The sequence below is a fragment of the Acomys minous genome, assembly GCF_964271855.1.
Source record: "Acomys minous genome assembly, chromosome: 9".
Classification (NCBI taxonomy): Eukaryota; Metazoa; Chordata; class Mammalia; order Rodentia; family Muridae; genus Acomys; species Acomys minous.
The window spans coordinates 18,440,762-18,468,327 of record NC_140490.1 but is presented as its reverse complement, the minus strand read 5'-3'; the positions used below and the strand labels follow the sequence as shown (position 1 = coordinate 18,468,327).

The window sequence follows — 27,566 nt, the reverse complement described above, 5'->3', positions numbered from 1 at the left end:
TTTTGTATCCATCCACTTCACTGAAGGCGTTTATCAACTGTAGGCATTCTCTGGTAGAATTTTACGGACAGCTTATATATACTTTCATACCATTTGCAAATAGTGATAGTTTGACTTCTTCCTTTCCAATTTGTATCCCCTTGATCGCCTTTAGTTGTCTTATTGTTCTAGCTAGAACTTCAAGTACTATATTGAAAGATATGGAGTGAGCAACCTTGTCCTTGATTCTAGTGGGATTGCTTTAAGTTTCTCTTAATTTAATTTGATATTGGCTATCAGCTTGTATACTGTATATTGCCTTTATTATGTTTAGATATGTGCCTTGTATCCTTGATCTCTCCAAAACACTTAACATGAACATGTGTTGGATTTTTCAGCATCAAATGAAGTGATCATGTGGTTTTTTTCTTTCAGTTTGTATATATGGTGGATTACATTGACGTATTTTTGTATGTTGAACCATCCCTGCACCGCTGGGATGAAGCCTACTTGATGATCATGATAGATGATGTATTTGATATGTTCTTGGATTCAGTTTACAAGTTTTTTGTTTTTGTTTTTAGTATTTTTGCATCAGTGTTCATGAAGGAAATTGGTCTGAAATTCTCTTTTTTGGTTTAATGTTTGTGCAATTTAGGTATCAGGGGGACATTGACCTCATAAAATGATTTTGCCAATGTTCCTTCTGTTTCTATTTTGTGGAATAATTTGAGGGGTATTGGTATTAGCTCTTTGCAGCAGGGCACCTCTGTTCTTCAGACTTACGTGGCCTACACCTGAGCAGCTGGAGACCTGCCGGAAATGGGCAAGAGGGAGTGTGGCAGGGGCCTGACATCAGGGGCAAGTGGTGAGGTGGGAAAGGAGCTGTGGTGGAACGGTCTTGGGAGTGGAGGCTGGGAGTCTTTGAATGCCACACAAAGAGTTAAGTATAGCCAGCTGTGGGGGCTCGGCCTTACAGTCCCAGCAGCTAGTGCAAAAGGACCCCAAGTTTGGACTACATAGACAGACCCTGCCTCAAAGAAGGGAGGGGGGAGCCAGGTGTGGTGGCGCACGCCTTTAATCCCAGCACTCGGAAGGCAGAGGCAGATGGATCACTGTGAGTTTGAGGCCAGCCTGGTCTACAAAAGTGAATCTAGGACAGCCAAGATAGCATAGAGAAACCCTGTCTCAAAAAAACAAAAAAAAGGGGTGAGAGGGCAAGGAGAAAAGAGACAGAATTCAATTAATACTAGTATGTATTGTTTGAATGTTCGTCTGGCAACCACAGTCTTTCACCTTTTTTTTTTTTTTTTTTTAAATCCAAGAAGCTGAAAAAAGTGAAGACTCCTCAGGTACTGCAGGCCTCTCAGGCTTACATCGTACATACAGCCAGGACTGCAGCTTTAAGAACAGCATGTATCATGTTGGAGATTATGTCTATGTTGAGCCTGCAGAGGCCAATCTACAGCCACACATAGTCTGTATTGAGAGACTGTGGGAGGATTCAGCTGGTAAGTATGTTTTAAATTAAAGGACATATGCGTGAAAGAGGCTTCAGTGGCTAAGTGCATTTGCTGCTCTTGCAGAACATCTGGGTTCAGTTCCCAAGACCTACATTATGGCTCACAACCATCCCTAATGCTAGTTCTAGGAGTTCAGTGTCCTCTTCTGACCCCTCCAGGTATCAGGCACACACATGGTACGTATACATGTATACATACATACATACATACATACATACATACATACATACAGGCAAAACACTCATACATGTACAATTTTTTGTACATTTTTTTCTTAATCTACAAATAAAAATAAAAGTCAGATTGGTGAAATGTGACTGTAGTTACTTTTCCTTTATTCTGTGGAAAAAAATTTTTAACTCATTTATTTAAATCGTCCAACAATAGTTATATCAATAAATTCACCCTTCACTCTATCAATAAATAAAGCTATGCACCCTACCATATGCAAACATGGAATCTAGCACTGTTGGGCAGTTCCACAATTGAGTCAGAGTTGTAACTTGTTAATGTGTAGGAAGTGTTATTTATTCAGTAGGACTTGGAGGCAAACTCTGTAGGATGGCAAAGGTTCAAAAGAACAAAAGACTCATTTTTTTGTTTTGTTTTGTTTAAAGATTTATTTATTTATTATACAGTATTCTGCCTGTATATGTGCCTGAAGGCCAGAAGAGGGCATCAGATCACATTATAGATGGTTGTGAGCCACTATGTGGTTGCTGTGAATTAACTCAGGACCTTTGGTAGAAGAGCCAGTGCTTTTAACCTCTGAGCCATCTCTCCAGCCCCCAGGACTCATGTTTTTACCTAACACATTTATTCAAGTGAATGTCACAAATGAAAAATTGTGTATCATAAAAAAAAAAAAAATGTAACTGAGCTTAGAACTTTTTGTCAAAAAGCCTCCCTTTAAAAATGTCTTTAAAAGCTGGATTGGTATCTGGGTGTAGTTGCATACACCTTTAATCCCAGCACTCAGGAGACAGAGGCAGGAGGATAGATGTGAGTTTGAGGCCAGCCTGGTCTACGTAGTAAATCTAGGACAACCAAGGCTACACAGAGAAACCCTGTCTCAAAAAACAAAAAAAAAAAGCTGGTTGGGTGGCACTTACCTACCATCTCAAAACTCAGGAGGTTGAGGCGAAGCAAGCTGCACCTAAACATTAAGAATGAACCTAATAGCACGTAGTGTATGCTGTAGATAGTCCAATTCTTTAAGCTGCCAGTCAGGTGAAGTGCTTTTGAGTTCCATTACCTTTTACTAAAATGTCCCTCCTTTACCTGTTTCCTCAGTGATGCACAGAGCTCTGGTATGTACTGACCCAAGTAGGTCTTCTGACCTCCTCCTCTCTGAAGGGTGAAATGATGTTCTTTAAGTCTCTTTGTTTTAAAATATTATTTCCTCTAAAATAATTCTATTAAGAAAATTTCATTTAAAACCACAGTTTACCCTACTAACCCTTGGTATTGGTGACTTGGTAAAATGTGATTTCTGTTAATAATTTCCTCTTTCTCTGTTTTTAAGGTGAAAAATGGTTGTATGGCTGTTGGTTTTATCGGCCAAATGAAACATTCCATTTGGCTACACGAAAATTTCTAGAAAAAGAAGTTTTTAAAAGTGACTACTACAATAAAGTTCCTGTTAGTAAAATTCTAGGCAAATGTGTAGTCATGTTTGTCAAGGTAAGAAATTCATTCATTCCAATGATATCATTCCCTAGAAATACAATTTAAAAATATAAAAATCTGTATGTACAAAAATAGAAACTCTGTTTCAACCATCTTTAGTCTGTACCTGTATATGAGACTGACATGAATATAATTATGAGAGATTATTTGCTGTGTACTGTTTATCTACATATAGATATGTTAACATTTTTATGTTGCTGGGGTAATTTTTGATGATGATGTTTTTTTAGATAATAAGATGTATTGTTTGTCTTATCAGAACTGTCCAAAGCCTTAAGAACATCTAACTATATGAAAAGTAATATATTTTCAAATGGCAGTCAACAAAATAAAATTAAAAATTTTTTTAAAGATTTATTTATTGTTGGGGCTGGAGAGATGGCTCAGAGGTTAAGAGCACTGACTGCTCTTCTAGAGATCCTGAGTTCAATTCCCAGCAACCATGTGGTGGCTCACAACCATCTATACTGTGATCTGATGCCCTTTTCTGGCCTGCAGGTATACATGCAAGCAGAGCACTGTATACATAACAATAAATAAATCTTTTTTTAAAATAAAGATTTATTTATTTATCATGTATACAGTGTTGCCTGCATGTAACTCCTGCAGGCCAGAAGAGGGCACCAGATCACATTATAGATGGTTGTGAGCCACCACTTGGTTACTGGGAATTGAACTCAGGACCTCTGGAAGAGCAGTCAGTGCTCTTAACCTCTGAGCCATCTCTCCAGCCACATAAATAATTCACACTTGTTTTCTTTTAGATTTTTTTTTTTTTAATGTATACAATGTTCTGTCTGCCTGCCCACCAGAAGAGGGCACCAGATTTCATTACAGATGGTTGCGAGCCACCATGTGGTTGCTGGGAATTGAACTCAGGACCTCTAGGAAGTGTTCTTACCCTCTGAGCCATCTCTCCAGCCCACTAAAATTTATATTTATAATTAAAGGTAATATAGCCAAGGAAATATCCCTAGTTATCTAGTCATTTACCTTTAAGTGTCAGAAAGTTTTAATAATTCAATGTTAGGTTGCTTGATTAACATTTGTTTTTTTATTTTGGGTGTTAATTTTTAAAATATTTACCTGTTTGTTTTATTATTCCATCCCATCCCAGGAATACTTCAAATTATGCCCAGAAAACTTTCGAGATGAGGATGTTTTTGTCTGTGAATCGAGATATTCTGCCAAAACCAAGTCTTTTAAGAAAATTAAACTCTGGACAATGCCCATCAGCTCAGTTAGATTTGTTCCTCGAGATGTGCCCTTGCCTGTGGTTCGAGTGGCCTCTGTATTTGCAAATGCAGATAAAGGGGATGATGAGAAGAACACAGACAACTCAGAGGACAGTCGAGCTGAAGACAGTTTTAACTTGGAAAAGGTATGTGGATAGTAGCCACCTAGGAAAGAATTTCAACCTTAAAATATCTGTTCCAGAAAGTAAATGATGTATTAAAAAAATAGATTGAAAGGTTGAGGGTAAAAAGGAAGAAACTAAGGGGACAAATTAATTTAAAAAGTGAAACAAGGAGGCTGAAGGCTGGAGCAATGGCTGAGCCATTAAGAGCACTGATGCTCTGCAGAGGACCCGTATTTGATTCCAGCACCAGTATGGTAGCTCACAGTCGTCTGCAGCTCCACTTCTAGGGGATCTGACATCTCTCGGCACCACACACACTTGGTACACAGACAACATGTGCGTAAGATACTCGTAAAAGTAAATCAAGGAGCCAGGTGAGATGGCCATTGAGTACTGAGTATTGAGCATCCATAGGTGAATTTTTTTTAACTCTTTGTAGGATTGCAGTTATTAAAAGCTGTTTAAGCTGGGCATGGAGGCACACCCCTTTAATCCCAGCACTTGGGCATCAGAGGCAGGTGGATCTATAAATTCAGGGCCAGCCTGGTCTACAGAGCAAGTTCTGAGACAGCCAGGGCCACACAGAGAAACCCTGTCTTTAAAAAGTAGCTGTTCAAACTACTTGATAGCACAGAAACAAAAACCCTTCCTAGTTCATCGTATAAAGCCAGTGCAGATTGTATTCCACACCTGACAAAATTGAAAAAAACAAGATTTTTCTTTTTGTTGTTGTTTTTGTTTGTTTGCTTGCTTGCTTGTTTTTTGTTTTTCAAAACAGAATATCTCTGTATCATCTTACCTATCCTGGAACTCACTGTAGAGACCAGGCTGTCCTCAAACTCAGAGATCTGCCTGCCTTTGCCTCCCGAGTGCTGGGATCAAAGGCGTGTACCGCCACTGCCTGGCAGAGGAAGTGGTATTTTTATAAGTGAAATCAAGCCATTTTTAAACAACATGATCAAGGAAGGAAATGTTCCACGTAGGAACGCAAGGATTATTCAGAATAAGGTTTTTATATCACTCATGCTTTCCAACAACCGTATCTGAGGGATACACAAGAAATCAGGTTATTTTTTAAAGATTTATTATTAAATTTTAGATTTATTTATTAATTATTATGTTTACATTGCTCTGCCCAAGTATCAGAAGAGGACATCAGATCATATTATAGATGTGTATGAGCCACCATGTGGTTGCTGGGAATTGAACTCAGGACCTTTGGAAGAGCAGTTAGTGCTCTTAACCTCTGAGCCATCTCTCCAGCCTGAAATCAGGTAATTTGCCATCCATCACTGCAGCTAGTAGGTGACAATTTAATACTTTATTCAATGCCAGAATGCCTCATATTTATGCCATAGAGCTGTATTATTTCTTGCCATGATGGAATTAATAAAAATAATAACATTTAAAATCCTATTAATTGTTAAGCCGGGCGTGGTGGCGCACGCCTGTAATCCCAGCACTCAGGAGGCAGAGGCAGGTGGATCGCTGTGAGTTCAAGGCCAGCCTGGTCTACAAAGTGACTCCAGGACAGCAAAGGCTAATACAGAGAAACCTTGTCTCAAAAAACCAAAAAACAAACAAAACAAAACAAAACAAAAAACCTATCAATTGTTAACAGTAAGAAAGGAAGACAGAACAGTAGAGGCCAGGGGAAGGTGCCAATGTAGTAGTTAGCCCTCATCTCTCTCCGTCTTACCTGCCTATGGGTGGCAGAAAGAGGCCAGAGTAGAATTACCATATCTTTTGTGAACCAAGGCTTAGTAGGACAGATTCAGACACGGAAGATCTCCTCAGCTTCAGTGCCTTCTACACCTATAGCCTGTGTTCATCTGCCCTTGCAGGAGTTTATTAACAGATCTCAAGAGAAGTAAGCTTCCGTCAGCCGCTTCTCTCTGCCATGTCTCCTGGAATTTACTTGCTCTGCCACTCCTCTTTCCTATTCAGTCTAGAGATGAGTTTGCTAATGTGCTTCTTTGGTGTGAGAAACTAGTCCTTACCTTCATGTCTGTTATGCAAATGATGGCTTTCCCTGGGCATCTTATCAGAGTTAATCAGGTTAAGGCAGACAATGAAAAGACACTTTCTGTATCACAAAGGTAAGTTAAAAGCCAACTTGTTATATATCTGACCCCTGCAGGGATCAAAAAGAAGTATTACTTCCTGGAGTGGGCAATGAATGAGCTGCGTCATTAGAAGAAATTGAATAAGCTTAAATTTTAGAACGATGTTAGTAAGAAGAGCTGATGCTGTGGCACATGCTTATCATCTCAGGGTTTTGGAAGGTTGAAGCAAGAGAAAGGAAAGCTCAGGACCTGCTTGAGCTATAGAATGAGTTCAAGGCCAATTTAGTAAGACCCTGTTTTTAAAATAAGTAAATAGGTCAGGTATAGTAGTATATGCCTTTAATCTCAGTACTCAGGGAAGCAGAGTTCAAGGCCAGCCTGGTCTACAAAGTGGGTCCAAATCAGCCAAGGCTACACAAGGAAACCCTGTCTTTAAAAAACGAAAAAAAAAAAAGAAAAAGAAAAAGTAGAGGGTTTGAGATGTTAGTGCTTGCCTATCACATACAGAGTCCTAGGTGCCATCCCTATTACCACAAAGGGAAGGAAGAAATTCTATAAAATTAAATACAGTAAAGCAGAAGCTTATAGAGAATCGGTTCCTTACACTGTATAAATGTCGTGTGAATTTGTCCACTTCTAAATGAATGCTAGTAAATCCTTTCTAATATTTTTCTCAAAAGTCCAATTCCATGGGAAAGGGAGTATAAAAATGTCTTAAGAGTCACATTTTATGAAAAGTATAAATTTGAAATAAATACTTGATAAGAGTTTGAGTTTAACAACATAATGTTTGATTTCAACTGTCACAAAAACTTACTTATAGTTGTTGTATTTTGTGCCCTTTTCTTGTTATCTGCTATTCTTTAACCAGTTCCTCTCCACAGGAGAAAGAAGATGTTCCTGTGGAGATGTCCAATGGTGAACCAGGTTGCCACTACTTTGAGCAGCTTCATTACAATGACATGTGGCTGAAGGTTGGCGACTGTGTCTTCATCAAGTCCCATGGCTTGGTGCGCCCTCGAGTGGGCAGGTGAATTAGGGAAAATGAGGTTGGGTCTAAGGTTTGAGGCTTAATAGTCCACGTTCATAGAATGAAGACAAAAACACCCCCTCTGACACTTTCCCAGCTTCCTCACACCGCATGTCCCTGCTTCTCCTTTTGTGGCGAGTAGAAGAATGTATACAATTCCAGCACCTGGAAAACTAAGGAAGAAAGAGCAGGGATTCCAGGCCAGAGCCTGTCTCAGAACACTCAAATAATGAAAGACAGTTTTACTTCAGTAGAGCTTTGTTCAAATCAGGAAATAGAGGACAAGCATCTTGGATAAGTAAAGTTGATGTTGGATCCTGATACATACTGTTGAAATTGGATTTGGTAAGGTGGTCAGAACAGAGAGAATGTTCCAAATAGATTTCACTAAGAATCTGGCAGTTGAGAAATGAAGAAATGGTAAGAATTGTGAGTATCGGGGAAAGTATTCCAAGCAAAATGAATAGCCGATAAAAAGGCCTGAGAGATAAGTATACCACACTTAAACCAGCAATTTACTCTTAGAGTAGTGAACCCTGTATAGGGTGGTAGATAGGGGCAGAGGGCAGTATGCAGATCACGTAAGGCTTCAGAGACCGTTGTGGGCACTGGAATTTTTGTAGAGTTAAAGTGTTTGTATTATTTCAAGCAGAGAAGTAGCGTTTGACTTGTGATTTAATAGGATTGCTCTGCTTTCTTCTTATTGAGAAGAGACTGTAAAGGGTACGGGAGTGGAAGCAAGGAGGTCTGCTAGGATGCTGTCATAATAAGCCAAGCAAGAATAATAGCCTCTTAAATGTGACTAGTTACGTGCAGTAGTATGTAGGTATCAGGCTAATAGCATTCCTAATCAATAGAATGTGGAGTTCAAGAGTTGAGCAGTCCAGGATGACTCCTGTGAGTTGGCTAAGGAAACTGGAAAACTGGACTTATTATTCACTGAAACAAAGCTGTTTCTTTATGTCTAGAAGCCTGAAAATGTGGGACAGTCGTGCTTTATCTCCCACAAAAATCTGTGAACCTCTGTTTTGAAGGAATGTTTGCCAAATCTAGTGACAAGTGGTTAGTTGTTTTCATCCTGAACATCTCAAGGAGAAAACCAGGAGTTAAATAAAATGATCTAGTTACTTACCTGGATACTATGTTAAAGTCTTTTTCCTCAGAGTGTCAAAATGTTCTTTCTCTTGTATCTTCTCTGAAAGGTATCTTAAAGGAGTAGATTTCATGAAATTCCTCTAAATGCTGTATACTGTTACATTTTAGTTAGTGGAATTTTTATTAGGTAATCATTCAAAACTGAAATTACTATAACTTAATTTTTCTGTTCTCCCCCAAGAATTGAAAAAGTATGGGTCCGAGATGGAGCTGCATATTTTTATGGCCCCATCTTCATTCACCCGGAAGAAACAGAACATGAACCCACAAAAATGTTCTACAAAAAAGAAGTGTTTCTGAGCAATCTGGAAGAAACCTGCCCCATGAGTTGTATTCTAGGTAGGTATTTGTCCTTTTTCAACACAATTGTTCCGTAAAACATTGATTAAATATTCTTGGCGTACAGGGCGCTCTTCTAGATGGTGGGTCTACAGCAGTATAGTTTACTTTCATAGAGATATTGGGACAAAAGTTGAGTCAGTAAATAAATAACAGAGAACACCAGGTGGTACTTAGAGTTTTAAATGAAAATAAAGCGAAGAGTGACAGTAGTGTTGAGGCAAGGTCACATGACCAACCAGAGTGTTACTGATAGATACTATATGAATAGACCTTTGAAGAAGGTTAAAAGTAAACAGAAGAGAATTATCTGCACTAAAAATGTTGTCTTAGATTGTCTGTTCTTGTCTGAGTAGTAGTAAGTAGTAGTAGTTAGAACAAGGGAAGGCATGTGGCTTAAGGAGTGAGGTCTTTGAGCGTTCTGGATACTCAAATACAGTAGTCAGTGATTGGGTTTGAAAGGAAATCATAGAGGTATTGAGCAGAGCTATGAGCTGAGGCGCCACCCACATTAGAGATTAGGAATCATTATGGCCGCTGTGTGAACAATGTTGTAACAACAAGGTAAGGAATAGGGAGGAGAGCCTAATGATTCAGTTTCTGTTAGGCATTTAAACGTGATATTTTACTGTCTCCGTTTCTGTTTTGTCGTCTACCAAGTATTCCTAGTGGTGTTCTGCTTCTAAGATCTAGTTGTATGCATCATCATACACTAGCAGTGTGGCCAGCTGTCCGTGTCCTCCAAGCCTTGAGAGCCACTAGATCATACACGAGCTGTGCTATAGCCCTTGAGATGACTAGTTACTTATGAACTTTACATTGATGGTTGGGTTTTGCAGGTCACCCACCAACACTCCAAGTTATGAACTCAGGGCTTTGTGAATGCTAAGTGCACACTCCACCATTAACATGCATAGCTACATCCAGTCGCTGATTGTTCATGGTTTTAAAGAAGCCACCATGGGTCATAGCCAATGAAAAATTTGCAGATTTAAACATATGTTAGTCTTTATTTGATGATGTTGTTGTTAGCTAAATGTTTTGGTGCTCATAATTATTTTCAGAATTAGATGTGGCTTAGTAATTCAGCACGTTTTCAACTTTCTACCATGGGGAAAGTGATCTAAGACCATAAAGTCAGTAAACTCTTGCCTTTCTGCAACAGAAAATACCTTCCTTTTAAATTCTGATCCAGCCGGGCTGGGTGGCGTATACCTTTAATCCTCCCAGCATTAAGGGAGGCAGAGGCAGGGAGATCTCTGTTTTACAAAGTGAGTCCAGGACAGCACGGCCACACAGAGAAACCCTGTCTAGAAAAATACTGATGCAAACTGAAGTGTGCCCAAAGTCAATTCCTAATGTGAACCCAGAAGATTAAAAAGAAGCATAGTGAAGGTGAGGCTGGAGTTTCCTTTTGTTAGGGCAGCTATATAATTGATGGGTTGACTTTTATTTAATCTTAGGTTTTTTGGTTTGTTTGTTTTTTGTTTTTTTTTTTTGGGGTTTTGTTTGGTTTTGGTTTTGGTTTTGGTTTTTCAAGACAGGGTTTCTCTGTGTCACCTTGGCTGTCTTGGACTTGCTTTGTAGACCAGGCTGGCCTCAAACTCACAGCAATCCGCCTGCCTCTGCCTCCTGAGTGCTGGGATTAAAGGCATGTGCCACCACGCCCGGCTAATATTAGTTTTTGTACAATTTTTATATGACTTTTTAACCTTTTATTCTTTGACAAAGTAGAACCCCAAAAACATTGTTTCTAACACTATATACCTGGGACCTTAGAAGACTCCAGAAGTATAGCTCATCACAAAATAATATATACTGCTTCAAGAACAGTATTGAATGATTCAAAAGAACCTTAGACATAAATGTCTTTTTTTATAAAATAGTGATAGTTATGACTATATTTATGACTGTCCTGGAACTCACTATGTAGATCAGCCTGGCCTCAGACTCACTGAGATCTGCCTTCCAGGTGTGTAGTGCTTCTTTGGGGGGGGGGGAGGTATTTAGGCACCAACCTCCTAACCTTACATAGGAGAAAGGTTAGTGGGAAGAGGGGAGGACCTTTGCTTCTCCTGGCTGTTTCAAATCAAAAAATCTTTGGGGCTATACCAATCTCGTGTCAACAACAGACCCAAGCCACTGCACCCCGAAGCATTTTTTTTCTGTCTGTCTGTTCCAAACTGCCACATTGTCCATGTCTGGGCTCTTCAAACTGCTACATGCTATACATTCTCTAGGCTCTTGTTTATCTCCTCAGAGGCATAGACCATGCCCCTTCCATGCCTTACCAGCTGGCAAAAGCCACGCCCCATGAGACAGTTAACTCCTGTGGACAAACTAAAGCTCAAACTAAAATCCTCCACTTGGGATCAAAACAAAAACATACTTACATAACACAACTGAGTTTGCAAAGAAGCCAAAACTTCCATTACACGGGTGTGTGCCACAGTGCCTGGCTCAGCCTATCTCAATCTTATTTTGTTTTAAAGAGACAGTGTCTTACAATGAAGCCCTAACTGGCCTGGAATTCAGTGTGTAGACCAGACTGGCCTGAAACTCAGATCTGCCAGCCTCAGCCTCCAAGTACTAGCTTTAAAAGCATGTGCTATTATACCTAGCTTTATTTTCTTTTTTACTACTTTTTTTAAAGGTGTGTATTTTCCCTGCATATGTGTCTGTAAACCATGAGTGTTCCCAAAACAGGCAAGAAGAGGGCATTGTGTCCTCTGGAACTGTAGGTACAGATGGTTGGTCATAAGCTGGTATGTGGGTGCAGGGAAACAAACCTGGGTCCTCTGCAAGACAGCAGCCAGTGCCATCACCACCACCACCCCACGCACATTCTTGACTTTTAAAAAAGTCTATAGAGAAGCTATATTCCAAGCAGCAGCCATCTATGTCTCCACAATATGGGTTGGATCATAGTTCAGATGAAACTCTAGACAGTCTTGGTGTTACCTCACTGAGATGGCATAAAAGTTTTTAGCAGGGGCTGGAGAGATGGCTCAGGTTAAGGGTACTGACTGCTCCTCCAGAGGTCCTGAATTCAATTCCCAGCAACTACATGGAGTCTCACAACCATCTACAATGTCAAATGATGCCTTCTTCAGGCGTGCAGGCATACATGTAGGCAGAGCACTTTATAGGTAATAATGAATAAATAAAATCTTTTTAAAAATTGTTGGGACTAGGCATGCTGGCGCACGCCTTTCATCCTAGGACTCGGGAGGCAGAAGTGAACCAATGTGAGTCCAAGGCCAGCCTGGTCTACAAAGTGAGTCCAGGACAGCCAAGGTTACACAGAGAAACCCTGTCTCAAAAAACAAAACCAAACAAAACAAAAAGTTAGCAATGAGCCAGGCTCAGTAGCTCACGCCTGTAATCCCAGCACTCCGGAAGGCAAAGCAAGCAGATCTCTGTGATTTTGAGGCCAGCCTATTCCACAAAGTGAGTCCAGGACAGACAAGGCTACACAGAGAAACCTTGTCTCAAAAAAACAACAACAAAAAAAAAAACAAAACAACAACAAAAAAAGTTGTTAGCAATGAACTCTTGACTTAGTTAATTGTTTTAAAAGACAAATATTGAGCCAGGGCAGTGGAGTAGACCAGTATTCCTAGGTATTTGCAGGTGAGGAGCACAGGAATTTGAAACCAGACTTAGCAACGTAATGAGACCTATGTAAAACAAAGTTTAAGCTATCACAGTGGCACACGCCTGTAATTCCAGCACTTGAGAGGCAGAAGCAGGCGCATCTCTGATTTTGAGGCCAGCCTGGTCTACAAAGCCTATCCAGGACAGCCAGGGCTACACAGAGAAACCCTGTCTGGAAAAAAACAGAAACAAAAATTTAGGGGGATGGGGCATGGTGAAATGACTGATCAGATAGAACGCAGTTGCCACTAAGCCTGGGAACTACATAGTGGAGGGAGAGAACTAACTCCTGCAAGTAGTCCTCTGACGTCCACACACACAGTTTAAAAAAAAAATTACAAAGGGACAGGTCTCACTCAGCTTTGTAGCCCAGTTTGGTCTGGGACTCTCTATATAGACTAGCCTAGAGCTCAAAAAAGCTGTTCTGACTCTACCTCCTGGACATTGGATATAAAGACATGAAAGTTAAACAAAACAAAATTAAGAGCAAGTACAGTTTAACAAGTAGATAGAGCTGGACTTTCTTAAAAGCTGAGTAAAGGCTTGTAGCTAAAACACAGAACCTCGGGCAATAGAATAGTTAATGAACATTCAGAGGACACAACCAAAGATGCCTTTATTTTGCTAAAGCCCATGAGGCAGCTGCTGAAAGTAATGTGTTAGACTAGGAAGCTAGAGATGAGCTACCAAAAGTCTTCCAGGACTTAGAAATGGGGAACTTGGGCCTGATACTTAGTTTTTTGTCTACAAGATGGAAGTCAGTGAAACATAAGTAGTAGATGCCCCCCTGAGAAGGAGCAGCCACCAAATGTCACCTGCAAATGGCTGCTAGAAGACTAGAAGTGTTCCTTCAGCCCTCTCTTTCAGGTCATCCCAGATAACCTAATGATACTGCCAACCCTAAAAAGAGGCTAGCATTTGAAGCATCCTGGAGGCCCACTAAACAGTATCTACTAGATGAACAGTTTGGGAACATGACCAGTCATGTACAGATGTCTGAAATCTTATAGGCTGTACTCTCCTATTTGGCTGTCTGGGTCCAGCAGCAATTGACCCCACCCTAAACTCCAGCTTTAGCATCTGTCCTCATTCCATCCTCTTATAGACCGTGAGAGTAGTTTTGTGAGATATTTTTAGCATACAGTGGTTATTGCAAACAAAGTGGATATTGAACTGGGAAGTTGTAGTCACCTCTCTCCAGAGTATTCCTTTCAGTTCTTGAAATGCTACTAGAAACGACATTTAGATATTTGCTTGTAGAGTCTACTTGTAATTTGGAAGAAGGCATGTTTCAATGCAGTTTTAATGTCAACACACTAATTAAACTAAACATTTTTTAAATAAAATATTTATTTTATATATATGAGCACTCTGTTTTTCATGCATACCAGAAGAGAAAATCAGATTCTATTACAGATGGTTGTGAGCCACCAAGCGGTTGCTGGGAATTGAACTCAGGACCTATGGAAGAGCAGCTCTTAACTGCTGAGCTATCTCTCCAGCCCCCTCCCTACCTACTTACTTACTTTCTTTCTTTCTTTCTTTCTTTCTTTTTAAACAAATAACAGTATAGCTGGGCAGTGGTGGTGCATACCTTTAACCCCAGCACTCAGAAGGCAGAAACAAGCGGGTTTCTGTGAGTTCAAGGCCATCCTGGTGTACAGAGAGAGTGCCAGGACAGCCAGGACTACACAGAGAAACCTTTTCTTGAAAAACAAAATAAATAGCATCCCTTATCTGGGACTGGGCATGTAGAAGTAAAATGCTTTCATAAAGCCCTGGATTCTATCCTGGGATTGGGAAGAAACAGCATTTATTTCGCAAAGCATCCCAGTCCCACTTTTCCTCCCTATATTTTAAATGTATTATTTGATACTTAGGCCCCAGCTGACAATACGTGGTTAATTTGCCTTTATTGTGCTGTGGTTTCAGTGTATGTGTACCTCCAGGATTCATAGGTCAGAACTTAATGCCAGCGGCATCTTTTGGGAGATGCAGAAGTCGTAAGAGCAGTACACCGAGTAGATGAACACTCAGAGAGTGTTTAGAGCGGGATCTAGAAGTTGGTTTGCGCTGTCTTCCATTCTTGTGCTTCTACTGTCCATCATGCTTGAGATAGCTAGAACTTTCTTGGTGCAGTAAACAGGAACTCCTCAGATACTGAAACTTTCATTTAGGACTTCCTGGCTCCTAGAACTGGTAAATTTTCTGTTCAGTAGAAATCTCCTGGTCCACAATAGTATTGGTGTAGCATCCTAAATGGGCAGATATTTTCAACAAAAAATAGTTTATTCTTGTCACCTCTGAGAGAATTCCATGTTTGACAAAATGGGCAAATTCTGTGCAAGGTTTGTCTTTCAGGAAGCTTCTTACAAGTCAAACTGTCAGCAAAAATTTGTTTGAGGAGTTAGGAAGTGTTCCACTCTGCTCTGCCTTTGACACCAGAAACCTCATACCAGGAACCCAGGCCATTGTTTTCAAGACTGCTGCTGAAGCCAAAAGAAAAGGTGGCATGTGGGGTGGAGAGGTTGAGTGATGGCTCAGCGGTTAAGACCACTCTCTACTCCTCCAGGAGACCCAGGTTCAATTCCCAGTACCCACATGGCAGATCACAACTATCTTTAACTCCAATTCCAGGGTATTCAACACCCTCTTCTGGCCTCCATGGGCACCAGGCATACATGTGATACCACAGACATATATGCAAACAAAACAGAGATTTACAAAATATATATATATATATATATATATATATTTTTTTTTTTTTTTTTTTTTTTTAAATTTAGAGTGGGAGTAGGTTGAGGCTAAGTTACAAAGCTCACCCATCTGGTTTCAGCCACATTTTCATAGTTAAACATATGATTGTGAACCTGTGGCTTTTGATATTTAAAGAAAAATTGTTAATTTCCAGGCTAATGAGATGCTTGAGTAGGTAATGTGAGTTCAAATTTTTTAAAATGTATTTACGTGTGACGTGTGTATATCTGTTAGTGTATGCATGCATGCCTACAGAGGCCCAAAGAGGACATAACCTGGAGTTAAGGGAGGCTGGAGGTATTGTGGGTGCTGGGTGTTGAACTTGGTCCTCTGGAAGAACAGCAAACACTCTTAACTACTGAGCAATCTCTGTGCAGCCCCACAAGAGAATTTTTCATTCTAACAGTTTTTATCAGCTTTTCTTGTTGTTTCTGTGAGGAAATGGCTACTGACATACCCCTGTACCACTGTTTTCACTGATGTAACTTGGGTAAATCCTTTCTAAGAATTCCTGTTTAAATGCATAGTTTAAGTCAGCTTTATATCCAGAATCTTACTTAATCTTCAACATGACTAAGAAAGATGGTGGTATTTTCCAGAAAGGTGAAAATTACTGCCCAAGAAATGGGTCAGAACTAAAACCTAGGTTCTCTCTCATTTCTGTGTCAGTTTCATTAGCTGATTTATAGCCAGTTGGGACACCTGTATGAACTGATGAGCCTGCGGTATTGGACAGGACAGTGAGACATGGTTGCTTCATTTTGACATAAACCCCACTTAGTGCTCAAAAAGTAAGATTTAGCTCCTTTTTTTATAGCTCACTATGCACCAACCACCAGAGGGTTGTAAACTCTAGAGGATTTATAACTCTATGGTGTTAACTCTGTACATTGTTGTATGTAAATCTTATTTTTGTCCTTTTTTTTTTTTTTCTCCTTCTTGTCTCAAACAAGTTTTGAGGATATTAGGTAGATCATTTTTCAAGTACCCTGGTATGGTTTTTAGCCATGTTTAAAAGACAGTCTTAGAAGACACACTGAGAAGACAGCCTTGACACCTACGCTTCTTGTTACTTCTAGAAAGAATTGCCTTTAGTCACTTAAGCAATGATTTAAGTGGCAAGGTGTGGTGGCTTATGCCTTTGATTCCAGCACTTGAGAGACAGGCAGGTGAATCTCTGTGAGTTCAAGGACAGCCTGGTCTACATATAGAGTTTCGGGACAGCGATGATGATGATGACGACGACGACAACAACAACAACAAACAACAACAGTACTAATAGTAATAGTGATCCATTAGCCACTGAGAAGTTCTTTTGAGAATGAACATGGCCATACCTGCCAGATAATGTACCTCTACCATTGACCACTAAGATTATAACCATGCCCAGGCATGTGTCCCGCTAGCATTCATTATCACATGGGTTTGCTGTTGTTTGATTGGTTGGGGTTTTTTTTATTATGTATATGGGGAGGGAATATGCATGTTTGAATGCAGATGTCAGTGGATCAAGGAGAGGATGTCAGATGCCATATAAGCTGGAGCTACAGGGAGTTGTGAGCCACTTGATATCAGTGCTAGAAACTGAATGTGAGCCCTCTGTAATGGCAGTGCATACTCTCAGCTGCTGAGTCATCCTGCAGCCCCTTCTCTGTCATTCTTAGCTGTGAATGAAAACACAATAATGTAAAATTTGGGACTAGAGAGAGAGCTCTGCTGGTAAAGAGCTTGCCTTGCAAACATGAAGACCTGAGTTAAGTCTCCAGAACCAGATTTTAAAAAGCTAAGTTTGGTGGTACATACTTGTAATCCCAGCACTAGCGAGGAGAGACAGATTCCAGGCGGCTCACTAGCTGGCCAGTCTAGCCTCTTTGGTAAATTCCAACTTGTTAACTGTGACAGGAATTTATTCCCTTAATTTATCTCTAACTTACTCTTTCAGGAAAATGTGCTGTGTTGTCATTCAAGGACTTCCTCTCCTGCAGGCCAACTGAAATACCAGAAAATGACATTCTGCTTTGTGAGAGCCGCTATAATGAGAGTGACAAGCAGATGAAGAAATTCAAGGGGTTGAAGAGGTTTTCTCTATCTGCTAAAGTTGTAGATGATGAAATTTACTACTTCAGGTAAATCTTGTAAACCTAAGGAGGAAAAGGCACTTAGGCTAACTTATCAAAGTAGTATAACCCAATGTTTTAGGTTGTTTTATTAGCTCTTGAACTATCATTATATAATTCTAAATAGAAAACATTAATTTGCCAGATGGTGGTGGTGCACGCCTTTAATCCCAGCACTCAGGAAGCAGAGGCAGACAAATCGCTGTGAGTTCGAGGCCAGCCTGGTCTACAAAGTGAGTCCAGGACAGCCAAGGCTACACAGAGAAACCCTGTTGGGGGGTGGGGGTGGGGGGCGAGGGAGAGAAGAAGAAAGGAAGAAAGAAAATATTAATTTAATGAAATGTGGTAATTCCCATACTTGGAGGTTGTGGCAGGATTGTATAAGTTTTAGTCAGCCTGGGCTACAAAGTAAGACTTTGTTTCAGAGAAAGAAAGTATTCAGTTAAAAAGGATCAGTTGTTCTAATAGTACCTTGCCTTCCATGCCAGCAGTTGTAGAATGAAGACAGGAAACATGTGGCTCTGGTTGGCAGCCTCATTGCAGGGAGATTGCTTGGTTCCATAGATTATGACAACTCCTTTGTAACAGATAGTCCATTAGGCCTACCAGTATCTCTGTGAGTATTCATCAGAATTATTTCTAAGTAGGAGTGACATCACAAATACCCATTTAAGCCACTTTGTTGCCCTTAGACTCAAAGACTTAGTGTGTTTGTGACAGGTTGTAAAATGTCATTTGTACATGTTTAGATCTGCTCCCTGAGCAGTCCTGGAAGTGGTTGGCAACTTTTTGTTTGTTTGCACTTTTTTTCAGAAAACCAATCATTCCTCAGAAGGAACCCTCACCTTTGTTGGAAAAGAAGATACAATTGCTAGAAGCTAAATTTGCGGAATTGGAAGGTGGAGATGATGATATTGAAGAGATGGGAGAAGAGGATAGTGAGGTCATTGAACCTCCATCTCTACCTCAGCTTCAAACACCCCTGGCCAGTGAACTGGAGCTCATGCCCTACACACCCCCACAGGTAAAGGGATACGCCCCATTACTTGCCTTGTTCTCTGGTCTGCACCAGGCTCAAACCAGAATAGGAGACATCCAGCCCCTGTGTGTGTCAGCCTTTTTTTGAGATGTCAATAGCCTAGGCTGGCCTTAGACTTGTTGTATATTCAAGGTAGGCCTTGAATTCTTGTTCCTCTTGCCTCCATTTTCCAAACAAGCACTGTAAATACAGATGTGCATTACCACACATCTTTCATCTGTGAACTTGGCCTAGAAATCTGCACAAAGAAATAATAGTGCTTTTGTTTTGCTTGCCAGACCTTGCCCTTTTGTTATTTACTAATTAAATTTTTAGTATTTTTTTTAAACTTTAATTTATGTGCATTGGTGTGAGGGTGTCAGATCTTGGAGTTAACAGACAGTTGTTAGCTGCCATGTGGGTGCTGGGAATTGAACCTAGGTCCTTTGGAAGAGCAGATGGTGCTCTTAACCACTGAGCCAACTCTCCAGCCCTACTAATTTATTTTTAATTGACAAAAACATTTATCATATCACTAAGCCAGTAATGATTTCTCCTTTAAATTTCATAGAGCTAGTTTAATAGGCGTTATTAGAAGGCTTTCTTGCCTTGTAGGAAAAAAGCAATAAGGGGGCTGGAGAGATGGCTCAGAGTTTTAAGAGCACAGGCTGCTTTTCCAAAGGTTCTGAGTTCAATTCTCAGCAACCACATGGTGGCTTATAACCATTTATAGTGATATCTGGTGCCCTCCTCCTCTGGTGTACAGGTGTGCATGCAGACCAAACACTGTATATATAATAAGTAAATAAATATATGTAATAAGTAAATAAATCTTTAAAAAAAAAAAAAGCAAGGGCTGGAGAAATGCCTCAGCAGTTAAGAGCACTAGCTGCTCTTCCAGAGGTCCTGAGTTCAATTCCCAACAACCACATGGTAGCTCACAGCCATCTATACTGAGATCTAGTGCTCTCTTCTGTCATGTATATGTACATACAAATAGGACACTCATATACATAATATAAAAAAACTTTAAAGAAAAAAAAGCAATAAGGAATGGTATCTTACACTTACTCCTTTAGTTTTTAGTGCCCATACATGTGATCCTTGTGCCTCCACTTAGAGATGCACTCTGCCCTCCTGTATACCTATACATGTTTAGTTTCCATTCCTTATGACTTTTCTTTTGGTTGAGATGATCCCTATTGTATTTATTTCCTCATTCAGAATTTTTCTCAAGACTTAATTGTGAGGTCACCCACTGTAGATCACAGTCATAGAACTCAGTGAAATTTTTATTTTGTACAAGGCAAGGAAGAGGTATATTTTGGCCAAGAAAATGTCATCTATAAAACATTTATTATTGCACCATATGTGTCTGGCTTCCAGAAAGTATGTAGATAACCCATTGTAATTTTCTGATACCCTATATAACAGCTTTCTGTCTTACAGTCTACCCCAAAGTCTGCCAAAGGCAGTGCAAAGAAGGAAGGTTCTAAACGAAAAATCAACATGAGTGGCTACATTCTGTTCAGCAGTGAAATGAGAGCTGTGATTAAAGCCCAGCACCCAGACTACTCTTTTGGGGAACTCAGCAGACTGGTGGGGACAGAATGGCGAAACCTTGAGACAGCCAAGAAAGCAGAATATGAAGGTAAATAGAAAGTAGGCACAACTGTCTCTACTTTCTAAGCAAGAGGTGTTTTCAGAAATGCACATGCATAGACAGGTTTTACACTCTTGTTCTTACCACATGCATATGAATTTGGTTTTTGGACTGTTCCAGTTGATGGTGGTATGCCAACAGTAGATGCCAGTACATGGAGTGTTGCCTCTGGCTTGGCCTCAGATCCTGGTACTGTTGTCTCGCCCTTCAAATATCTCAAAAATATTTTGCTATTAAAAATTGCATGATTTTATTTCATTTATCCCTGTAGGCACATACATGTTGAGCTGGGGAGTGATTATTCAATTATGTTTACTAAAAGGCCACTTTACTGAAGGTGGCCTTTTAAAGTAAGTGAGTAAAGTAAGTGATCTTCTATTATAGCTGTTAGTAATCCAAAGCCATAAGTAAACTCTAGCCCAAGGCTTGGTGTGCCTGGTTTCCTAGGCCAGCCCTGGCCTGTGCTGTGTCTGTTCATACCTGCTCTTAAAATACTTGGAATACTTTGACAAAGCTCAGCTACCTTCATTTCCCTCCTACCCTAGGATTAGGTCACTTTGAGCCATGAGCTATTATTACTCAAAGATTTGGGTTCATAGCTGTACAGGGTAAATTCTCAGGAGGTTTTTGGTGGCTTGGATCGTTTGTCGTTGTAGTTGGAGTTCTTTTGGGTATGGCTTTAATGAATGGGAGTAAGCAATGCCTAAGGCAGGACTCCTAACCTTTGAGTTGTAGTTTTTCCATTTCAAATTTTGTGTGCTAAATAATTTTTCAATATAGAGTCTTCCTCTCTATAGTGGTCAGTGTGCTTCTTGACTAAGTCCAAATCCATTATTTTTCAGCAAGCATACATTATGAAGGCTGCTCCTTTTATTGAAGTTTATGAAATCTCCAAAATAACTATTTTGTAAAAAACTTATATTCCTTTCATTTGTTACTATTTATTATTTTTATAAAATTATCTGACAGGCTTCCTTAAGGATCTGCTGAAGCCTAATCCTGCAAGATGCTCAGCCAAGAAATATTTTGTGGCAAAACCAGTTTCAGAAGCATTCCAAACTCTGTGCATAGTCCTAAATTAAAGTCTCTAAGACCTACAGTAAAGAGCCTGTTTCTTATTATCTGACATTTTCTGAAATTTGACCAGGTATTTATGTGGTATCTATTAATACCCTAGAAAGTTAACTTATAGAATATTTTTTTTGATAAGCTCTAGTTAGTCTTATAAGAACATAGATTTCTGGGACACTTAGATATTTCAGGGCTGGCTACAAGTTAAGACCAAATATACTTCTTAGTTGGAAGACTGTTGTCTAAGAAATTAGGCTAACGGTGCAAAGCCTGTCTCAAGGCAAACAAAGCTAGTATTATGTGGCTGGTTATTTAGGGTACAAGTAAGACAAAGGGATCTAGAGGTTATATGAAGACAGAAAAACTGGAGCACGGCTGAGGGAAAAAGAGATGACACTTGAAAAATTCTCCCATATTCAGTGGGTTATCTGAAATTAGGAAGAACGTAGTGAGAAGTGAGCTATGTTTCAATAGCCTGAAATTCAAACTCTGAACTTTGGGTGTTTCTGCCCACTGAATTCAAAACACAAAGTTGGGAGTTTGGCTGGCATAGTTGTAGTAACTCTGACTTCCAGAGCAGCCTGGTCAGCTTCTCTAGGGAAGAATTAATGTTTTCTCTACATGCCTGAGTTTTTCTGTTTTTCCAACTTCAACTTTTCTTTTTCCCTTCAAGTTTATTGTTTCATCTGTGTAATGAAAAAAACTAGCATTTACTATTGGGGCATCTAGATCACCAATAGTTTTTTTTTTAACTACTACCTTGAAAGAATAGGTTGTTAGAATGAATTTGGTCTTCACTGTACTCAGTTTAGAGGGTGTAGACGGGGCCAGTGCTAGCAAGTGATGATAAGTGTCTACAAGCAACTGCATCACCACCTCAGCACCTTTGACTTCACGATTCACATTCTTACCATAAAGGAGTGGGGCTGTTGCTTCTTGAGTCTCTTTAAAGCCATGTGACCTCAAGCCGTTTCCCTCAGATAGCTGTAGTCTTTTGAATTCCATGTTGGAGAGTTAACTGTGGAAGTGGAAGTGTGGCACCAAGCGTCGGGGCCGTAAGGTGATGTTTCTCCTGTATTCTTGGACAAGTTAGTGCCTGTGTCCAGCTTCTGTTGCCCATCTGAAGAATGGGAAGGACTTTCTCCTTAGATTGGTGAAGCTGAATAAACCCCGTGTACTGGGACCTCAAAGAAGGTCCGGCCTGCTGAGAGCATAGCTGTTTAGGGTGCTGACTCTAGAGGTGCAGAGTAGCTCAAGGAAGTGAGGGGCTATTGGTTAATAGCCCAGAGGTTCCAAAATATGTGCTCCTCTTGCATTTTCAAGTGCACTAAGTAGATGCTGGAATTCTTGCTGACTTAGGATAATTTATGGTCAGTTTTGAACTCAGCTTCAGGGAACCAGTTTCTTTCAGAATATTGTCCATTGCAACATATAGTTTGATGACTATAGTGTAGCTAGTCATGTACTTTCCTCCCTTGAGTTTGTTAATCATGGCCTCTTTCTTTGCTTCATTAGAGTGTAGAAACTGGCTGTTTATTTTCCCTAAAATCTTACAGTAGGGGCAGTAAGCTACTTTTCCCTTACAGAGTTAATTTTCTTCAGCTGCTAAACTTGTGATATTAATGATAAGAGTACTCAAATTTTAGTAAAATTGGATACAAGGAATCAGGAAATTAGAGTAAGTACAATTGTGCCAAAAGTATAATGGGCCATGGAATTGCTTCATGTTGAAATTATAATCTGTAATGCTATTAATACTTAGAATAATGATAGCGCTTCTCATCCTCAGAGTGCCTCGTGAGATTAACCGCGTTGGTTACGCTGGTGATGTGTTTCCATAAAATCTGTGCTTTCTGAATGTGTGTTGCAGTCTTAACATTCTTGAAATCTTTGCAGACCAGTTCTCAAGATGGGATAGGAAAGCTGAATTCTAGATTACCAAGTGAAAGCCGCCCGACTCCTGTGTTGAGACTAGTCATCCACCGTTCCTTCCATTGAGACAGAACTGTTGCCTGTGTTTTTACTAGTCCTGTTGAATGCAATGGATGGTATTTTGAATTCCTGGGTTAAAAACAGAATTGAAAATCTGAAATGCCTTTACAGAGCGGGCAGCTAAAGTTGCTGAGCAGCAGGAGAGAGAGCGAGCAGCACAGCAACAGCAGCCGAGTGCTTCTCCCCGAGCAGGCACCCCTGTGGGGGCTCTCATGGGGGTGGTGCCACCACCAACACCAATGGGGATGCTCAATCAGCAGTTGACACCTGTTGCAGGTAAAAACAGGAGCTAAGACCATTTTTTTCCACTTTAAGAAATTCCTTCATTTTTTTTTTCTCCAAAAGGAGTAGGCCACAGTTGGTAGCCTTTCCTCATGACAGATTCCAAGTTTGAAGTCATCACGTTGTCCTGTATTGCTTTTCCCATACAGGCAATGCCTCTTCTCTATCCCAAAAGTGGGCCCTGGGCCCGACCCTGGCAATTGGTAGGTAGCAGCTCCTCCCTTGCTGTGGGCATGGTCTGGCCATGTTCTTACTCCAGACTGCTCTTGATAGAGTACTACAGCAGGAAATATAAGTAGACCCTGAGTTCTGTTCTGATGAACTCCAAGGAACATAACAGCAGTCTTTAGGTGGTATTGATTTTCTTTCTCATGCCAGTTCATGCCTTATTCTGCTGCAGCCATCCTTAAAAGACCAACCACTTAAAAGGATTTTTGACAGTGAATTACTAAATCCTTTCTTGGTCACCAATATGCATGACTGCTAAATAGGGGGAAAGTCCTCATTCAATTCATTGTGCCCACTCTGTAATGCTTTTCTATTTAATTACATTAAACTGCATTTTCTGTTAGTATCCCAGTCACATATTTAAATAAATGAATAAGACGAAAGAAAAGGGGGGGAAAGGAAAAGAAATTGATGAATGTGGTTTGCTTGTGTGTGTTGTCTCTGGTTCTGGTAGCCATAGCAAATTTGACTACTGTTGAATTGAAATCTTGTCTGGCATGTCTCCACGAAAAGCCTTGCGGGACCACCTCTCAGGCCCTTCCTTTGTTACCTCTCCATGTCTGGTGAGCTCTGTACAAGCCACCTGTGTTTCTTCTGACACGAGAAGACAGTGTTGTTCAAGGCAGCTTTGTGGGGATACTGTTTTTTGTTTTTGCTGTTTTTTGTTCTTGCCGTTTTCATTTTTTTGCCTTTTTGTTTTTGCTTTTAGAGGAAGAGTGCACAGGGTAACTTTTCCATTGTTGCTCCTAACTTTTGTGATGGCAAGTTCTCAAATGCACTATCGCTGAACTCAGCAGTTGCACTCGCCAAAGCACATCTGAATCATGGCTGTCAGTGCTTTCAGTGTGACTGATGTTGATCTAACAAATCTCATAATCGCCTGCTCTATTCCATGGCCCATTTTGGTTAATGGGGTTCCAGAAGTTTCCAGAAATCAGGTCTTGATCATGGGGACTTTGAAAGTTAGGATTCCCTCATTGATATCCTATTTTGTTCTATTTGATGCATAATACTGTGGCACTATGTCCTTGACTACAAAACCCAGGAACATATGTTAACAAAATGAATACATACAGCTAAAAAGAAACAAAAATTAGCAGCTGCAGCATTTTAGCTCCCTGTTGGGGAATAGCATTATATAGCTCTGTGGTTGAGGAAGGTGGTCCCTCTAAAAGACCACTGCTCTGTTACTAAAGGTTGCTGCCCAGGCTTCTGGGCCACAGGAGTGAAGGACAGAGATTCTCTACAGTAAAAAGCCTTTGGTCCACAGTGAGAGCTTTGCAGCAAAGAGGGTGATTTTTCATGGAATTATAAGTTGTTTAGGGCCTGAGTCCTAGCCTTCTTGTTTTCTGAGACCAGCTTTGCTTACAAGCATTGAAGCTCATTTGAACACATGTGACTGGGATAATAAATGCCAAAGTACAGTTTAATGAAGACAAGTGTTGTGTCTTTCAGTTCTTAATAATTTAATCTTCAACCACAGCCTGTGACGGCTGCGTTCAGATGGGCTTTTGTAATTGAAAGCAAAGCCTCCTAACACTGTTCAACTTCTCACCTACTTATCCTTAAAAGCTGTTCCTGGTGGTGTGTTGAAAGGGCAGTTTGGCAATATTGGATTTCATCGTGTTTAAGATGATGGTATCTGCTTAAAGTCATTTTTAACTTGAACTCTTAAAAACTGAAATGCATCCTATTTCTTGTATAGAAATTTTCAAATTTGTTTTATATAACTGTAAGTTTTTCTAGCCAGCTTAGATATGACTAAGGAGTTAAGGTGAGTCAGTCTTAGGGTTTTCAGTATGCCATAGCTTTAAGACTAAGCTTGTAAATAAATAAATGGTTTCAAAGAAAGTAAAACTGAAGTTCTCTTCAGAGTATTTTGGTGTTAGGCCTTTGCTCTTCCTATGTGAGAAACTGCCTAAAAGTGACTATACTCCAGGGGGAGCTTTATATTCATGAAGACTCTTACAGATTCCAGGAGAGTCATGTTTTGTTTTTTTGATAGGTGAGTCCTTACTGAAATTATTTTATATCCACCCCTTTTCCAAAAATACTTGTTTGCTGTAACGCTTCCCTAGCCAACAGCTGTTTTTTTATGTGATGGTATGCTTGGAAAATAGACAAGAGCTTCTCTGCACAGGGACTCGGTACCTCAGGTAGACCGCTCCCTATCCATTGAAGGTTTACATGAGGAGATGTGTGAGCCTGGAGACAGTGATGACAACTGGCGTTTTCTCTTGTCAGCAGAGCCTGATCCTCCAGCTGTTCCTCCTTCAGGCCTGCTTCATGTAGGTTTCTGAACTATCTGGACTTCAGTTGGCTTGAGAAAAATTTAGATTTCTCCTTAACATATTTTGAAATCTAAAGATGAAATATTATTCATTGTGATGGCCGTTAGTTCTCCAGCTCAAACCTTAACATAATCCCCTCATAACCACAGTGATGGAGATAGAAGGGAGGAGTATATGAAGAAGTCTTGAAACCTTTTTGCTCCCAGACTGGAGAACCATGCCTTGTGATCAGGACTGTGCACCTCATTTCCCTCCATTCTGATCCCCCTTCATGTGCACTCCCGATAGGGATGTGAGTGCAGGCAGAGTGGAGGATGGGATGTGTAATGATCATTTGGAGTTGCAGGTGGCAGAACAATTTCCAATAGCTCTGACCTTGGGAAAGCTGTCACTAGAGCTCCTCTTTATTATTAAATGAAAATATTATGTTTAGCTTATTGAGAATAATTATAAACAATAATTTACTAAATACTAATTCATCCAAAAGTGTTGGGTTTCATATTTGTAACTTTATTTTGTTCATTATGCAACAAAATAATTGCACTAATTGCTGTTATATCATGCAGTACTAAGGGTGCTTTATTCATTGGTAGTGCATGGAAGGGGTTGTTATTACTTAGCTCATGTTGCATGTTAATGATGCATGTCTGAAATTTGTTGTGTCCTTCAAGGCATGATGGGTGGCTATCCGCCAGGCCTTCCACCTTTGCAGGGCCCAGTTGATGGCCTTGTTAGCATGGGCAGCATGCAGCCACTTCACCCTGGGGGGCCTCCACCTCACCATCTTCCGCCAGGTGTGCCTGGCCTCCCAGGCATCCCACCACCGGGTAAGAACTTCATCCTCATTCACTCATTAATCTCATTTTTTTTATTCTTTTTCCTCCCTCAGCCAGTTCTTCCAGGAGGCACCTGCTGCCCATGGTGGCCAGGTTTCTCTCACTAAGAATCCCAGAGCTGTCAGCAGTAGAGTCCATCCTATATGTTGAGCAGGTGACCTGTGTGCTTATCTCCATCTGCTACCTGGCAACAGCACAGGATGCATTGCAGAGGCCAGACCCACAGATTTAGGAGCAAGAGGCATGGTCTATTATCAGACATGACATGTTTGAGAAGCCTTGAGGGCCACAGCCTCTTAGCAGAGAATTGCCAGTTCAGAGTCATGTATAAAAGTACTTTTTTCTCTTGAGTGTGTTTCTTCACCTGGTGAAATTCTTCTCTCACAGGGTCTTCATTGGAGAGTCCCTGTTCTCTCTCTTCCTCCTCAACAGCCCTTTTAAATGTGATCATAGAGCAGCGTATGTGGAGCTCTTCAGAAATCCTTTACTTTGTAACGGTGTAAGAAGGGAGTT

General features: G+C 40.4%; 1 protein-coding gene across 48 annotated transcripts in view; it reads left to right on the top strand.

Moving 5' to 3' along the window:
* Positions 1-27,566, top strand: part of PBRM1 (polybromo 1) — a 101,540-nt gene that overhangs the window by 66,744 nt on the left and 7,230 nt on the right. For 15 of the 48 annotated variants that reach the window (XM_084796017.1, XM_084796015.1, XM_084796008.1 and 12 more), the window contains 10 exons: positions 1,305-1,490; positions 3,028-3,185; positions 4,309-4,572; positions 7,502-7,647; positions 8,984-9,141; positions 17,498-17,681; positions 18,486-18,696; positions 20,125-20,341; positions 23,528-23,692; positions 26,889-27,044. In XM_084796017.1, coding sequence (XP_084652143.1) covers positions 1,305-1,490; positions 3,028-3,185; positions 4,309-4,572; positions 7,502-7,647; positions 8,984-9,141; positions 17,498-17,681; positions 18,486-18,696; positions 20,125-20,341; positions 23,528-23,692; positions 26,889-27,044 — 1,845 coding nt within the window. The remainder of the gene's footprint in view (positions 1-1,304; positions 1,491-3,027; positions 3,186-4,308; positions 4,573-7,501; positions 7,648-8,983; positions 9,142-17,497; positions 17,682-18,485; positions 18,697-20,124; positions 20,342-23,527; positions 23,693-26,888; positions 27,045-27,566) is intronic. The other 33 variants (XM_084796044.1, XM_084796046.1, XM_084796043.1 and 30 more) reach the window with 12 other exon arrangements.